At 37.5% G+C, this 17,494-nt stretch overlaps 3 protein-coding genes across 5 annotated transcripts in view; 1 reads left to right on the forward strand and 2 right to left on the reverse strand.

Annotated features, from left to right (window-relative positions):
• Positions 1 to 3,871: 3,871 nt before the first annotated feature.
• LOC118646671 lies at positions 3,872 to 7,735 on the reverse strand. Its single transcript, XM_036290123.1, has 2 exons — positions 4,984 to 7,735; positions 3,872 to 4,884 (listed from the first exon to the last, which is right to left on the reverse strand). The coding sequence occupies exons 1-2, from the start codon at positions 7,733 to 7,735 to the stop codon at positions 3,872 to 3,874; spliced, it is 3,765 nt and encodes a 1,254-aa protein (XP_036146016.1).
• A 1,532-nt stretch (positions 7,736 to 9,267) lies between these two features.
• LOC118646708 lies at positions 9,268 to 11,446 on the reverse strand. Its single transcript, XM_036290159.1, has 3 exons — positions 10,176 to 11,446; positions 9,985 to 10,035; positions 9,268 to 9,649 (listed from the first exon to the last, which is right to left on the reverse strand). The coding sequence occupies exons 2-3, from the start codon at positions 10,003 to 10,005 to the stop codon at positions 9,284 to 9,286; spliced, it is 387 nt and encodes a 128-aa protein (XP_036146052.1). The 5' UTR covers positions 10,006 to 10,035; positions 10,176 to 11,446; the 3' UTR covers positions 9,268 to 9,283.
• Positions 11,447 to 12,239: 793 nt separating this feature from the next.
• Positions 12,240 to 17,494, forward strand: part of LOC105834703 (E3 ubiquitin-protein ligase Su(dx)) — a 186,722-nt gene continuing 181,467 nt past the window's right edge. For all 3 annotated transcript variants that reach the window (XM_036290416.1, XM_036290415.1, XM_036290417.1), the window contains exon 1: positions 12,240 to 12,705. The gene's annotated coding sequence lies outside the window, so the exon portion shown is untranslated. The remainder of the gene's footprint in view (positions 12,706 to 17,494) is intronic.

A 17,494-nucleotide genomic window follows, 5' to 3' on the forward strand; every position in this document is an offset into this window, starting at 1 on the left:
ACATAAGCAAAAAATAAATAACCGTTTCCTCCATCTGCAACCCATACCGTAGCGCGTCTAGCACAATAGAAAAAATTATTTATCTCTTAAACCCAAAGGGAAGATAACCTACGCGATAGGTCGGATCCCTTCGATAAAATTGAAAGAATGTGGGAGGAAACAGAGAAACTTTCGACAGATTACTTAACGTATGATTGGGCAAAAAGGAAAAACTATTTCTCCAATAAGAAAACTTAGAATTCACCCACCACACAATCCTGAAAAAGAATCCTACCAATTAGAATATTTGAACCACCTATCTCTGGATCCTCCCCTTGTAAGACTCTATATATATATAATACCAAATCTTGAAGGGAGTCAGTTGTTTTTTATACCAGTTAGTAATAGTAGGCAATAGTAGTCAGTAATGAAAGTACCAGTAATAAGAGTTTAGCAGTCAGTAATAGATAGTCAGTAATAGTAATGGAGAGTAAAGTTTTAGAGTTACGTTTTTAGAGTTAGTTAGTTAGTAATCATGTAGAATCAGTGCGCAAGTAGACTTTAGTGCCGTTCCATCCGGGCAAGAAATCTATTCGATTCCGACAAATTTGCTCGAGAACCAACAATGAGTAAGTCCCACAATCATAATTTCTTTGGTTTTTACGTTACTCATGGTAACATCTCCCTTCCATTTTAATTCTTTAAGACACCCTCCTATTATTTATAAATAATTCTCTCTTAGAGTTTTTTGTCCCCCTTCTTTACTCGGTTTGCGGATGCGAGCCCGGCAGCTCGAGAGTCCGACCGGTCGTTCCGGTGCGCGGATTCAGAGACGGTCATTCGAGAGTCCGACCGGCCGTTCCGGTGCGCGGATTCAGAGGCTGTTGCTCGAGAATCCGACCGGCCGTTCCGGTGCGCGGATTCAGAGGCTGTTGCTCGAGAGTCCGACCGGGCGTTCCGGTATGCGAATTCCGCCCTTAGTGTTCGAAAGTCCAAACAACAATTCACGGTTTTAATTTTCAAGAGTCTGCACTTTCCTAACCTTCTCTCTCCGAATTACTTAAGATATAATGTAACTCACAAACAAAAAGCTGCCCATTAGTTTTACACTTCCGAAATTTATATTAATAACCTTTGTGTTTTTTTTTAATTTTATTAATAACCCTTTGTTAAACTTTTAAAACTTTTGTAAACTCAATCGAAAATCTATTTTTATAACCCTTTGCGTATTTTTAAACTTTGTAAACTCTTGCAAAATTTATTTAGAACCATTCTTATAATTTAATCTTTATAAATTCATAGCCAACAAATTATGTTAAATCACGACTTCAGCGCCTATTTATATTCTTATAACATTTTGGAAAATTTAGAATAAATACTTTGTTTTTTTTTCTGTTACATAAATTTTATCATTTATTTAAATCTATAACTACCCCTCCTCATCCCGAACAAAGACTGCACCTGGTCCGATCCCGAGTTAAAGCGATTCAATTCGTTGACTCGAAACTTGGACCGACAAACGTACGACTCGAAACGGGTTATAGCGGGCCTATCGGCACGTTGACCTATATTTTTGAGTCATAAAAAGTGCGTTCGACCCGAGGCACATACCCTCTCTTAAACTGTGTGCCTACGGGAATTCTATACGTTTTGTTACGTTCTTCCCTGCCTTACCTGTTCTCCCTGAAATATCCTTCCTACCGAATAAAGAGTAAAATCCCATAAGGCTGGACGTAACAGAAGATTACGATAAAAATCTTGGTAAATTTGTTGGTTGTGCAACTTTAGGTAACAATCTCGATAATCTTGGTGAAAAAGTGTATGTTGTTGTTATTCGAGTAATCAAAAACCGGTGGAAACAAATAATTGCATGTCATGTAACTTGTAAAGAAGCGATTGACCCACAACTTTTACAAGATTTTATACTGAACTGCATTAGATCCCTAGAATCATGCGGTCTTTATGTTCTAGCACTTTCGTCAGATTTAGACAGTAGAAACAGGAGTTTATGGTCATCTTTGAAAATCCATGCTTCGAGACATGGAATTCGTTGCAATTCTTTCTCTGTCAATGATCACGAAATATTTGCTATGCCAGACCCTTGTCATTTACTGAAAAATTTGAAAGCTGCTATGTACAGGCAAATACTTTATTTACCCCAAACGTATGTCGAACTAGAAACACTTCCAACAAATGTAGTCAATGGGGCTTACGTTAAAACCTTGTGGAAGTATGAAATAATGAATGGACTAGACAAGCGCTTGCTACATCATCTTCGGCAAGAAGATATTGAGCCTACTAATTTTGACAAAATGAATGTAGGCGCGGCCGTTCGCTTCTTTTCCTCAAAAATTTCTAGCGCATTGAAAACTGCAGTTGAAAACAACATATTGCCTCGCGAAGCTCTGACGACTGCTCACTTTATTCTTGTAATTTATGAATGGTTTTCTATCATGGCCTCCAAAGTAAGAAAGACATCAATCACTTCACGAAATTGCGATAAGAAATATATTTTCTTGCACACAATTATTGATATATTTCAAAATACTGTATTCGGAGCCGGTTGGAAACCACTTAACTATGGATTTGTTATTGCAACTTTAACATTTTGCGACATCGCGGAGTTTTTAATAAAAAATGGATATGATTTCATCTTAGGACATCGCTTTACTCAAGATGTAACTGAGAATATTTTTTCACAAGTGCGACATAAACAAGGGTCTATGCCTACTGCACTTCAGGCTCTGCGAGCTATCAGACTCATTTCAGTATCGCAATTCGTATCTGAAATAAAACGTGCTAGTTATGTGAGTGACTCCGATGAATTTTTGTTAGACTTTTGTCAAGAGAAAAGAAATGTCAAGAGAAAAATGTTATCAGCTTACAATAATAAATCTCTTGAAGCTTTAGTTGTAAATGCTACATCTTCACTTGTCGATGAATTCCAAGTGCAAACTTTTTCTCTTAATGATTGCAGTCACATTATGATTAGTTATGATACTAATAGTATGTTCTATACATATAGCTGGTAGTACAACAAACGCTGTTGTTAAGCATATTTGTTCCAAATGTATTGAATTTTTGTCCTCGAAAAATTTGCCTAACATGGACTTCATCAACAAAGCAAAATGTTACAACAAGCAAATCGAGGTGGTTTGAAAGAACCTTGTTTAGAAACACTTTCTTTAATCTTTAACTGCGAATACTTTTTTACAGCGTACAAGAAATACATTTTAAGGAATGGAAATTCTAGTTTGATCAAATGTTTGGTGGATAATATTAATATTGCCTTTCCGGATTGTTGCAATGTCAAAGAAAAAATTGTGAAGCATTTTTTCACCGTTCGTTCTTTCTGTGTTAAAAATTTTTCAGAAAACTGTAGAAAACATAAAATTGTCTTTGGGGCTGCGTCTGCCAAAAGAAAAAAGAACTAAGTTATTTCATGCTACATTCGATCAAAAAATTTAATCAATGTTAGACGTTAACTTTGTAGATAATTGTGCTGGTTTATTTAGGTGTACATTATTCAGAGCACTGCGAGTAGCAATCTGAAGCTCCACGCGAAGCTGGTCAAGTTACATAAAATTTGTTAATGACACTATAATTATTACTATAAACTTATATTATTAATACTGGGTTTTTCCCGTCTCACAACTTAATAACTTAAATTAATTTGTTCGGTAGCGGCTCAGCTAGGCTAACGTTGTTCTCGACAAATTGTTCTATACTGATTTTACTCAGGGACCGGTAAATTCTTCCTTCTCAAATTCTCCCCTCCCTGCAAGGAAACAGCGAGCCGCTTTCACGCATGCAAAGCGTGACTTCATGTTCGCAGTCACAAGTTAAATCTCAACATCCCGCCCACCATTAATGACAATTAATCCTTACAATTTTATGATAGGCATGGATGCACTGCCGCGTCGGATACAGGAAGTTTACACAATTTGTTGATGGATCGCTTACAGGTTCCATTTGCTGTTTTCAGAGTTACGACACGCACTTTATTGTCAGTTCCTCTTGAAATTAGATCCGCGGGATTTTCACCTCCGTCGACGTGATGCCAATACTCGGGCCGAAGAACCGACTGTATTTCGGCTGTTCGATTGGAAACGAATGTTTTTTGACGCGACGGATCGCCGGCGATCCACGCAAGAGCTATCGTAGAGTCGCTCCATGCATGCACTTCGTCGAGCTTGATCTTGATGGCTCGTTTCACACCCTGAAGCAATCTAACCAGAACAACAGCGCCACACAATTCGAGCCTCGGTAATGTAATGGTCTTACTTTTGACCGGTGCCACACGCGATTTTGAACATAACAAAAGGGAACTCGATCCACCGCTGCCATCGCTCGACTGCAAGTAAATGCAAGCTCCATAAGCTTTCATTGACGCGTCGCAAAATGCATGTAAACAGAAGCGCATCGCATTGGGGCATTGAATGACTCTGCGCGGTACGCGGATCGAACCGACCCCACGCACATCTTTCACATACGCATCCCATGCCTTACGAAGATTGTTTGTCAATGGTTCGTCCCAGTCCAAATCCGACACCCACGTTTCCTGCATAATTAGTTTTGCTCGAGTTAATATAGGACCGACCATCCCAAGCGGATCAAACAATCTTGAAATCGTTGAGAGAACCTCACGCTTAGTTGAAACGGGACTTTTCACAAAATCCATTGAAAACTGAAACATGTCCGCCTTCGGACACCAATTTAATCCTAACGTTTTTATAGTGCCCGACTCGATCGCCAGCGCTGACGACTCCTCCGCTCGATTGTTCGCTCGCAAGTCTCGTAGTAATTTTTCGCTATTTGTACGCCATTTGTGAGGCCTAAATCCTCCCTTATTCAGCAATGCCTCAAGCTGTGCAACTAGCTCTACCGCTTGATTTTCGCAATCGACTCCCGTTATGATATCATCAATAGATCATTCAATAATACTCCTGATGCATGGCTGAATTGAGCACCTTCGTCCCTCGCTAACTGCTGCACGCAACGAACAGTCAAGAATGGTGCGCATGCCTGACCATAGGTAACTGTATTTAGTCTGTATTCGCCTATCGGGCGGAGAAAAACGCCATAAAATTCTTTGATAGTCGTGATCATTTGAATGTAACAATATTTGCCGATACATTTTTTGTAAATCTGCGGTAATTGCGACGGCCGGCAGACGAAAACGCATAACAATGTCGATTATGCTATCCTGTAAGGTTGCTCCTACCATTAATGTGTCATTTAGCGAAATACCGGAAGTGGTTTTTGCGGATGCGTCGAATACCACTTGTAGTTTTGTTGTTAGACTTGACTCGCGCACCACGCCGTGATGCGGTAAATATACTGCGTTCGAAGCATTGTCGGTTTCACAAATAGACATGTGATTTAAGTTAACGTATTCGCGCATAAATTCGGCATATCGATCGCGAAATTCTGGATTTCTCTGAAATTTACGTTCTAAATACTCTAATCGTTTCACTGCGATGTCTCTCGATTGACCCAACAGACGCCTGTTTTCACGAAAGGGCAGTCGCACGACAAACCGTCCGGACAACGCGTCTCGACTTGTTGTGTTTATGAAATGATTTTCACAGCTTTCTTCTTCCCTAGATAATCGCTTCTTGTTATCGCGGTATTCTTCCAATTCCCAAAATTTTTTTATCGTATCCTCGATCGATTCCTGCTGAATTAATAAACACCCTTGATTGCTCGGCAACGGACAATCGGTCGCACGACTGACGATCAAATGTGATGGTACTGAGCCCGCGATAATCCATCCGAACTTTGTGTTTTGCAAAATCGGCAAACCGTTACCGAGCTCAATTCTTCCGTGGTCTAACAACTGCAAAAAGAATTCGCCACCAATAAGTGCATCGATCTGACCCGGCTTGAAAAATAACGGATCAGCTAATTTAAGATTTTCAGGAATTAATAACCTTGATGATTGGATTGAGAACGACGGCAGATTCTTAGTCACTTGAGGAACTACCAAACAATATAAATTTAAATTGAAATTTGACATTCGCGAATTGATTGAAAGTCTACAACCGTGATTTATCGTACATTTCATATCGCTCAGCCCACTGATATGTTCTTGAATGTTATCTAAATTCAAATTCAATCTCCTGCATGCTGCAGACGTGACAAAATTGAGCTCGCTCGCGCTATCTAATAGTACTCGCAATTTAAGATCGCCGCTCGCCGTTGCAACATTCACGATGGCCGTTGCCATTAAGATACGCTTACGCTGGTCCTCAACACGCTGATGGTATGCACCTTTAGATGATCTAATGTCGATCGTCCTCAACCTGCCCTCGGTATTCGCCATCGAGCAAAGTGTGGCACCAACGGATGCCTCGCTCGAATCCTCTGATGAACTCCTCGTCAACTCCGCCGATGAACCGAGTGGTCGTCTCTTTATGTGACATAGCGTATTGTGCCGCTCGCCGCATTCCCTACAGGAACTGGACCTGCAATGTCTAGAGAAATGATCCGGTCGCAGGCAATTCAGACAAAGTCGCAACCGCTTGATTTCCTTGATTCGATCCTCGACAGACAAATTCAAGAAACCCGCACAACCGTAAATGAGATGCTGTCCTTGACAAAGATAACATCTTCCTTCCCGCGTTGTTGTCGCCAGTGCTGCATTGTTTCGTACCTTCGTGCTTGTTGTTCGCTGTTTGTTTGAATTGTCCTCGCCGACACTGTTTCTTGACGTGCCAGTCTCGCTATCATCAGCCGCCCGTCGCAATAGCTGGCTATGCCGCCGAAGAAATTCCATCATTGTACTTGTCGTTATGTTTTCCTTATCCTCAATATGTTCTTCCCAGCGTCTTCTAGTCGTGCTGTCCAAGTTCTTCTCGATGAGAAAAATTATTATATCTCCCCATTGGTCTGTGGGAAGCTTCATTGCTTGCAATACTCGCAAATGTTTTTGCACGTGATCCACCAATTCCTGTATCGTGTCCGCAGATTCTTGCCTTATTTTAGGTAGCTCGTTTAGTAAGCATTGCATGTGTCGTTTCTTGATACCCTTTTTGTCGTCGTATCGTTCCTTTAATAATTCCCAGGCAATGAAATAATTGTCTCCAGAGATTTCGATGGACTCAATAATTTTAGCCGCTGAACCGCTCAATGATCCGACAAGATATTGATGTTTCTGCACGTCGGATAACTCGCTGTCATGAATCAGTGTCTTGAATGTGTCGGAGTATCTCTTCCACTCCTCTATATTTCCATCGAATGTTGGTAATTTCATTGTTGGTAATTTTACATGAGCTTCTCGTACGGACGTGCTTGACTGCGTGTTCACTCTTTCCAGCAATTGACCTTGATGCTCCAGCGTGCGCGCCAGCGTTTCATTGTCATTACGCTCAGCTAATTTTTGTATTAGATTTGCTTGTTGTTCCAAGATTTGCATTATTTTTGTATCGCCTGCTGAACCGCGTGTGCCGCTGACCGACGGTTCCCCCGACCGTGGCTTGAGCTTGTCCAATAATTGTGCTAAGGCTGCTTTAGTGCTGTAATATCGTTCATTGAATTCATTGTCTTCGGCCTGATCAGCAAGATCGGCCTCGTCAATGGTCAGGATTTGCTCTGATATTCCCTGGAATCTTGTGTATATTTCTTCCACAGCCTGAAGACGTGCTGTGACCTCCTCGGGCGCTGTCTCAGTCGTGGCCTTGATGATGAAGTTTCTGATGGTAGTCATTTTTCCCTTCAGCAAACTTCGCTGCTTCCGGAGTTTTTCCATACTCATTTTGAAATTTGAAGTTGACTGTACTGTATCACTCGCTTCACCCGGTAATTTTTCTCTTGCTTATATTGAGAGCGCAAGGGAACCAAGGCCAGACCGCTCAACGCGTATCACGCCATTCGACGATGATCGGAAGTCAACCGATAACAACACCCCAACGGCGCGATTCGAAATTGTAAATTGATAATTGGTTAATTGTCTGATTTTACTCGTGAATAATCGTAAAAAATCGTTAATGATTGTTGAATACAGTTGCTTATGAGTTTCGTAAGCTTGACCAGCGTATATTCGTACCTGCGATTTATCACGACCGCTTTTCCAATCGCGCACTCTATCCGGCTCGAAGGACCATTATGTTAGACGTTAACTTTATAGATAATTGTGCTGGTTTATTTAGGTGTACATTATTCAGAGCACTGCGAGTAGCGATCTGAAGCTCCACGCGAAGCTGGTCAAGTTACATAAAATTTGTTAATGACACTATAATTATTACTATAAACTTATATTATTAATACTGGGTTTTTCCCGTCTCACAACTTAATAACTTAAATTAATTTGTTCGGTAGCGGCTCAGCTAGGCTAACGTTGTTCTCGACAAATTGTTCTATACTGATTTTACTCAGGGACCGGTAAATTCTTCCTTCTCAAATTCTCCCCTCCCTGCAAGCTAGGAAACAGCGAGCCGCTTTCACGCATGCAAAGCGTGACTTCATGTTCGCAGTCACAAGTTAAATCTCAACAATTAAAGTATAATTTTTCCAAAGGAAATTGTAATACTACTTGTAAGATTTTAAAATTACTTTATACAGATCAGTTTTTTTAAATAAAAATACAAAACATTGAAAATAGTTTTTCATTCGTTTATTCTCTACATAATATTATCAAATTGTCTTTCAGATAAACTGCACATCAGGTTACAAACTTTGTTTCGATTTTACAGTTTTTAATTCGTAATTTCATATCTATTAAAATGTAGAAATTATTTCATATTTACAATTTGAAATTAATGTTATTTGTACAAATTCAAATTCACACAATTCGTTTCAAAAAATTTAGCTTCAATTCACTCGAATTAATAAAATAATAAATCATAATTGAAGTCGCAAACTTTGAATAGTGTTTACATACGTTTTCTCGACATTTAAAAGTGAAATAATCAATACTTTACTAAGGAGCAAACTCAGAGTTTATACTCATGTCGCCATATATCGTGACATCTATCCACTTAGCTGGAACCAAAATGGCGGATAGGAATACTCACATATCTAGTGCCTTACTCTGTTGTAACGTCCGGGTCTAGGGATATTTCTTCTCAATGTGTGCGTCGCGACGCCTCGGTCGCCTGACCGACGCGGGAGCTCTCCTTTCAAATTTCGGGCAGCCCGCTTACACGAACTCTACCCGGGTATGGCGAGAGCTTGTTGCCGATGGAAAATCTTGTAGGATTTGGTTAGTATGACCTTGATGTAGTTAAGATTAATGAATCTGGATATATATATATATGTATATATTTATTAATAAAACAACGTATAGGATAGTTACATGTATTATTTAATTCTCTGGCGGAAATATAATAATCTGCGCTACTGCATCGCTATGGTATTCCGCAGTTGGATCTAAAGGTTCCAACTCCGGAGAATCGTGATCGGAATCGCTAAGCGTGATTATTTCGGGCGCGTTAGACGTTAACTGGTTATAGTTTTCCAAAGGGACGGTGTCTTCTTGGAACAGATCAAAGGAAGAGATCGCTCTTCCTGGCGGAGCGTCTGTGACTGGAGGAGGAAGGGGGGTGTGTTCCAGCGGGTAACCCACGAAATTTTCAATCTCCTCGAAAGCCCGCTCTAGGGCTTTTTGTTGAGCCTTGAGGATTTTTGCTCTTTTCCTTTTCCCAGCGCGGTGGCGATTTTTCTTGATGGTCTACAAATAAACGCTTGGTTAAGCGAGTGAACGCTTAGTTAAGCATCTTTCTGCGTCAAGGGAAATTAGGGCCGTCGAGTATATTCGTGCTTGTGAATGATTAACTTACTTATATCGCTGGCAAGCGATAGAACGCTCGCTAGCGGAATCTACGGTTTTTGTTCTTATATCGCTGGCAAGCGATAGAACGCTCGCTAGCGGAATCTACGGTTTTGTTCTTATATCGCTGGCAAGCGATGGAACGCTCGCTAGCGGAATCTATAGTTTCGTTGAGCACGAATATACCGGCTTTTCTAATTTCACCGACGATTGTTTTAATCACTGAGTCTACTCACTTTAGGTGTTGTGGAATTCATCGCGGCACAAGGGAGGGGAGAGGGTTGTACCTAGAGGAGTTGTTTATAATTATTTGGAAAATGAAGTCGACAATTAATCCTTATCGAAAGGATTCTTTATAATATGGCACAGTTCAATTTCAGAAAATATTCTAGGGAGCGATAGTAAACAATAATTAATTAGTACTCACGAGTTATAATATGGTTTGAAGCAATAGTTTGGTCCACTAATAATTAAATGGTTGATGTGGTTTGACAGTTGAAGATGGTCGCAGAGATATGTTGGTGGTAGCAGTCTGTCGGAGCACGCACTGGTTAACTTAATTAACAATGAGTTGATCGCGAAGTACGAGAGAGGTTGCAGATAACTTGAAGATTGAAGAGTGACGCGTGACCGAGAACTAATGACTGACTTAATCGCTGAATTGGTACTGCACGAGTGTCGAAAAATAATGAGAGAATGAATGAATTAATGAATGATCCGGCGTCTGTGCGCGGGTTTAAATAGGGCGCGGACAAAGGGATCGAGCAAAATCGGCGCTGCGCTCAGCGGCCGCTAGCGCTCCGGAGTAGGGAACACGCGCGAAGCGCAAGAGTCGGTAAGAGTGGGAGTGATTCGGCGGCTTGGCGGGAACCGAGTTTCGGGGGTCGCTGATAAGGCGCGTGAGACCGTTTGCACGTGTGCGGATGTTTATCGGAGATATCTCGTCTAGGATTTCGTCGATCATTTGATCCGGGATATTTTTCGGCTAGGATCGCTTTCACTACCAAATATCTCGCCGGTTTATCAATCTTAATTATTTCTTGGGCGCGACATCTCGTCGCCAACGTGAAATGGATATATCTTACGAACTGTTTATGTTAAATGCCTAGCTATGGTTCACCTGATCTTCCGACACGCAGTCCGGATATTACGCGGATTAATTTCGTATTGTATTTCTTTAGGCGCGACATCCTGTCGCCGTCGTGTTGATAATAGCAGATTTTGTTTTAGAACCGTTCCGTTTGAATCTTTGAGGATTCAGTTGACGAGATATCATTTCTTTAATCATCCGACAGTGCACGTGCAAGGGCCTTTACAAATATCCGGTTCTTATTTATCTTACAGTTAATTAATCCTCGACGAACCCATAAGCAATACGAGAGTAAGAATTTAGAAGTTTAAACGATCCGATTGCCTATGCGTTCGTACCGATAAGAGAGTTAAAATAATGCTAGTGTAACGTAAAGTATACATATATGTAATATATGATTTTGATATATATAATATATGTACGTAATTTTAAACTACGATTAAGTGCTTAATATTTGAATTATTATTATTAATGACGACTTAAACGAAAGTAAGAATGAGCCATAGAAACGTATTACTGAGTAAGGTAACTCAGCGCGCATGCATCTGGACAAGTTTCGCGAGAAAACTTTTGGACAAAATTTTCCGGACGCTGGGACGTTACACTGTGTTGAGCAGTATAGGTTAAAGGAATATGTGTCAGATGGTCTGTTCTTTCTATCTGGGGCCCGATTCTTGAAGTCATTCGCAAGAGAAACGTATACGCAAATACTCGCTCTAACAGAAAGTTGTAAGTTTATTGGTTAATAGCCATACGATAGCCAATAAATTTTTAACTTCTCTGTAAGAACAGAATTTGCGAATACGTTTCTCTTGCGAATAAATTCAATCGAGCCCCTGCACTGTTGCACTGGTGCAATAAGTTAGAATGAGAAAAAATATACTTGTCTTACTTTAACTTATTGCACCGGTGCAACAGTGCAGCTAGAAAGAACAGACCAAGAAATTATAAGGTAATTCAATCTCTGCACTCTAGGGTCACTATATTTTGACGATACACTCAGGAAGAACAAGTAAAATTAAATTTGCATCTGTTATATGGCTGCGTACAACTTGGAGCAGACTCGCATTGTTTACTATCTCCACTACTCCAGACCCTAGTCCCAGACCCCAGCCAGTCTCCGTATGGGTACAAGATGGTGGATAGCAGTCATGGTGAGGGACCATTGGCGCATCTTTGATTATAGGTCTTTACCTGGTATATCGTCCGTCCCTTTTCAACGTCTACGTTTGTCCTTTTCTACGTATGCCTATACCCCCACTTTTAAACCGAGCAGGCCTGGCCATATCTATGGCCAGTATTCATAGTCGGATCTTATATTTAAGATCATCTTAAGTACTGTCTTAAGATGCCATCAGCCAATCACAGAGCTGTATTAGCATCTTAAGATATTGCTTGAGACGATCTTGAAATAAGATTCGACTATGAATACCAGCCTACGGGTGCGTTCTACTTAAAGCTCGCAACAACCGTGGAATCATTTCATCCTTGTTGGTTATCAAATATTAAACAAGGATAAGCAACGCTCATGAGCGTTGCGAGCGTTAAGTGGAACACACCCTATAAGGTCTATGGTGCTGGCATTCCTCCTCCATGTATATATACTCAAAGGCTTTTCTGCCAGAGTATGAATTCTCCTTTAGATCTATGATCCGTGGTCGTTATCACGCTTTCGCATGATACACAAGGCTATGGCTACATTTGACGTATAAAATAAAAGGAAGATGGTGACTGACCGATAGCGGGGTTTTTATGATAACTCGAATCCCGAATATTTCTACTATTCTGGCACTGCGATAAGATTGAGCCGATTATGTGAGGAATGGATGACGGACCGTCACTGGAGATATCAAAACCACCTATTTTGGTTCGTATGCATCATATTGTCGATTGCTAACATTCTTCGATTGCGGATGAGTTCGCAACTTGTCATATGACAAAATCTCGTGAGATTACAGAATTTTCGGTGAATTTTTTGCCCCTTGTGCATACTCGCAAACATTTTTTATGCCGGAAAACATGCCGTGAAAGTCGTCTAACATACGCGGATCACGATAGTAAAAATTCTATTTTTTAAATTTGTTCAAGTTTTTTTTGTTTTTTTATTTACGTTTTCTAAATTTGTTAAGACAAGATTGGATTCAACCACTATTAAAATAGTATTATATAATTGGGCATTGTTAAGCGTGTTATATTTCGAGATAACATGAAGGTGGTAATGTTTCCTTTCAATATAATACATGGAGTAAGCGTAGAGTAAGGCGTAAGAGTAGGAGTAACTTTGCTGTAAAATGCTTACAACAGTTTTATCTAGAACAGTAAAGCGTAGAAATATGGCCAATTAGCAATGTCAAAGATAAGAAACAAATTGCTCTGATTGGCTGAGCGTAACAGCGTAAAAGTTAGAGTAGGAAATAAAATAAATTTATTTTGTTTTACACCAACTCTCTTATACCAGTAGTAACGTACTTACGCTTGCTTAAACCTACTTTTACTTCTTACTCTATACTTGCTCCATGTATTGTAGACCACGCTTAACTCCACGCTTACTTAATGTATTAACCATTAGTATGTAGATGCCATGCTTAAAGCGTGATCTACAATACATGGAGTAAGCATGGAGTAAGAAGTAAAATTAGGTTTAAGCAGGCATAAGAACGTCATTTCCGGCATAAGAGAGCTGACGTAACGGCGTAGGCAAAATAAATATATTTTATTTCCTTTTATGCTTATACTGTTACGCTCAGCCAATTAGCAGTTTGTTTCCTATCCTTGACATAGCTAATTGGCTCTATTTCTACGCTTACTTTATTGTTCTAGACAAGACTAAGCATTTTATGGCAAAGTTGTCACTCCTACACTTATGCCTTATTTTATGCTTACTCCATGTATTGTAGACCACTCTTCAGTGAGATTGAACTCTGACACACACAGAGAGGGGAATTCATTAGGGCTGTTATTTGTCGCTGCACTGCTGCACCGGTGCAATAAGTTAGAATAAGACAAATATATTTTTTCTTATTCTAACCTATTGCACCAGATAGCAGTGCAGCGACGAAGAACAGGTCTATTACTAATTTGAAATACTCTTTTTATTTATAATAAGCTTTTTTTAAGTATCCATGAGTATCTTCTAGAAAAATGCTAAGAGTTTTGGGTTGTTTTTGCATCTTGCATATTGTTTTCATATACTTAGTAAACATCAAGCAACAGTAATTTCAATATTATAATTCCTGCTCAACAATGTAATTGTTACATAATACGTTACATATTATGTAATAGTTACATTGTTAAGTGGGAAATTATAATATTGATGTTATGTGACCATTGCTTAGTGTTTATTGAATAGCACACAAATTATTGTGAAAAAGATTCCTTTTAAAATAATTTCAATCTTTCACAATTATATATATATAATATACATTTAATACTTTTATGTATAACAGTTTTAAAAAGAGTTTGTAAAATTTTGTTTTGTTGCAACATAAGAGAGAGTGTTTCTGTCACGTGCAGTAAATTTGGAGATATATCCAGAAGACAAGTTATTATGTTGTAAAATTTTTATATATTAATGAAATTTTAGGTTGGGATAAGGTATATTGTACAGATGTTAGCATTATTATTTTTAAGAAATGGTAAAGTATGTAATATTGTGATATTACTAATCTGATTTTATTTAGTGGCTGTTTTAAATCCAAAAGTAATAACTTACAATTTAAATTTAGCAAATATATAAATCACACAAGACATACTACTCCATTATATACATTTATTCATTTATCTTGACGTGAATTGTATCATACATTATGGTCACCCCTATTAAGTTAGATGTCCCACCAGTAATAAAAAAAATTTTAGTGATGTGTAAGACTGCAATGGTCTTACATATTACTGTTTAAATTGTCTGATATGTTTAGATACTTTATAAGATTTTAATATTATTTTCAAAATAGTTTAAAATAACAATTTTTCTTATTTTTGTATGTTAATAATAATGTTTTATATATAATATATGAAATTGTTTTAAAATGTTTTCGCACTTTGATTTACACAAACTCTACATGCGTTGTCTTTGGAAGGTGTGAAAATGTTTTTTAAGTACCCTTCTATGTATGTATTTATAAAATATAAAATAAGTTATAGATTATTTTATATCGTGAATTCTTATAAAATTTAACAATTTTGGCTCAACATTGTCACATGTCCATAAATAGAATTCTCTTAAAATTTATCTTTAAAATTACAACATAATTGTGGGATATTAAAGATATTGAAGATTTTTACTATAATTTTAGTAAAATTTGCTAAAATTTTATCAAGAGACATGGTAGTGTCAAGTGAACGCGCAGCGCGAGACCACCGTACATTTACGCGAGTACGCGACTGCGAGCACCTGAGATTATCAGATCTCAATAACGATTTAACCGATCGAGTTCTAACTAGGTTCAATCAAAAGCTTGGGTTTGACTTATAAAAAAAAAGTTTTTATTTTTTTTCTACGTGCTCTACGAGCGGAGATATAGCGCAAAGTCCAAAATGTAAATTTTTCATTTATACGTCGTCGATCTTTGTCGAGTACACGAATTCAACACGAGAGGACTCTTCTAAGATTTACCTGTGACAGTTTCTTATAAAATATATACTGCATATTGATATGATGATAAATTGCTGTCATTCGTGATCCGAACAAAATTACCTTTTTTAAAAAAAGGTAAAAAAAGGCGCCAAGTGTGTGTATGTGCGCCCCTAAGAAAAAACCTATTATATTAGGTAAATTGTCTTACTAGCCTATTGTTTTATTGTCTTTTCTACACAAATAATGATATAAAGTAAATGCGCCAAATATAAGAATATTTTAGTAAAGCAAAAATTTGGCATGCTTGGCTCGCATTTTTTCTATATTTCCAAGACTATGTTATTGATATCAATAAATATATACACAAAAATTAATGTGGCTTAAGTATTGTTTTACTATCTATTAGTTTTTGCTGCATTATTTGTTATTATTCATTTCCATTTTTTAAATAATTTTTTAATAGATTTTATAGAATTTTCCTAAGTCTTTTTTTAAATATACTTGGCTAATTGTATTTGTATTATTTTTGAATACGTTTATGTACTTGACATAACTTTTTTATCTTTGTTAAGTTTTTAATAGGTTATTGTTTTTTCATTATTTAATTTTTATAAATAATTTCCATATTGTATAACATTGATGGACCACTGCGTTTCAACGAGTTGGGCACGCCAAGTTTTTGCTTTACTATAACCCTGTTGGTTGATTTTAATCATTTAATTATTTGATTATCAAGCCCGTTTATTATTAAATATTTTAATAAAAAGTTATAATAAATAAATTTTGTACAAATATTCTTATATTTGGCGCATTTACTTCATATCATTATTTGTGTAGAAAAGACAATAAAACAATAGGCTAGTAAGACAATTTACCTAATATAATAGGTTTTCTCTTAGAAGCGCACATACACACACTTAGCGTCTTTTTTTACCTTTTTTTAAAAAAGGTAATTTTGTTCGGATATCTCGCATTTTGTAGTATTAAGCATCTTATTTAGGGTGCGAATATTCACTGATTATCACAGTTATAAGTATGCCACAAAAATTGACAAGTTACAAACAGAAGTTGACAAAAGTAATATAGAGAATGAAGCTATATATTAAAAAAAAAAAAAGATTTTTTATGGCTGTGCTTATTATTCTTTTCTTTTTTTTTCTTTCAGCAGATAATCGAGAAACAGCCACAATAATTTGAAGGTTTTTTCTACTAAAAAAAATACGTATACATATACAGGGTGTCTGGTATTTTTTTATGGGATTTTTATGAGCAGGTAGAGCGCATGAAACTGAACAGAAAAGTTCTTACCGTTTTTCCATTTTCGCAATAGTTAACAAGTTAGTGACTTGTAAAATTTTCTGTATTAGCCCGGCCTACCGGCAAATGCAAGCGCGTCGAGCGCCCCGCCGTAGCGGCCGCCCCTCCCCAGCGCTTGAACCTTGAGATTGCTAGGCGCGCGGGAGGAATTGTTACCACAAGCGACAATGGCTACGCACAAGCGTTACGCTAAATTCTCCCTTCGAGTTATGATAGTTCCTTACCTTTTTTAATAAAAATAAAATTTTTTAACGACAAAAGGTATGTGTGTACGTGTACATACATGTGTACAAAAAATATCAGTTTTAATGCTTAAAGAAGTGATTACTAAATTTATTTTTTTAATAAATAACAATTATTTTTAATAAAAAATATTTTTTTGATGATAGTCTTAAACGTCGTAAACGGTCATTATAAATTTTAAAAGAAACTGTTATCATATGCTCAAAACAAAATTTATGCTTCCTCAGAAAACATTAGAAAATTTTATCGATTAAAATGAAAATGACAACCAAATAAAATGTTTGTTTCAACTTTATATTCTTAATTAAAAATTAAATAACTAGGATATTTATATTTTTAATAAAATTAATCCTTGTACATACATACGCGAGCTAAAGGATAATCACTTTGTGACAGGAAAATGATTATGCCTTAGTTCCGCGATTTTATATCATTATTACTATTTACGCTGATTACTATACACGTACACGTAAAAAAATATGATTCTAGTTAAAAAAAAATCAATTATTCACTTTTAATT

This window comes from Monomorium pharaonis, chromosome 7 (assembly GCF_013373865.1).
Source record: "Monomorium pharaonis isolate MP-MQ-018 chromosome 7, ASM1337386v2, whole genome shotgun sequence".
In the NCBI taxonomy this organism is placed as follows: Eukaryota; Metazoa; Arthropoda; class Insecta; order Hymenoptera; family Formicidae; genus Monomorium; species Monomorium pharaonis.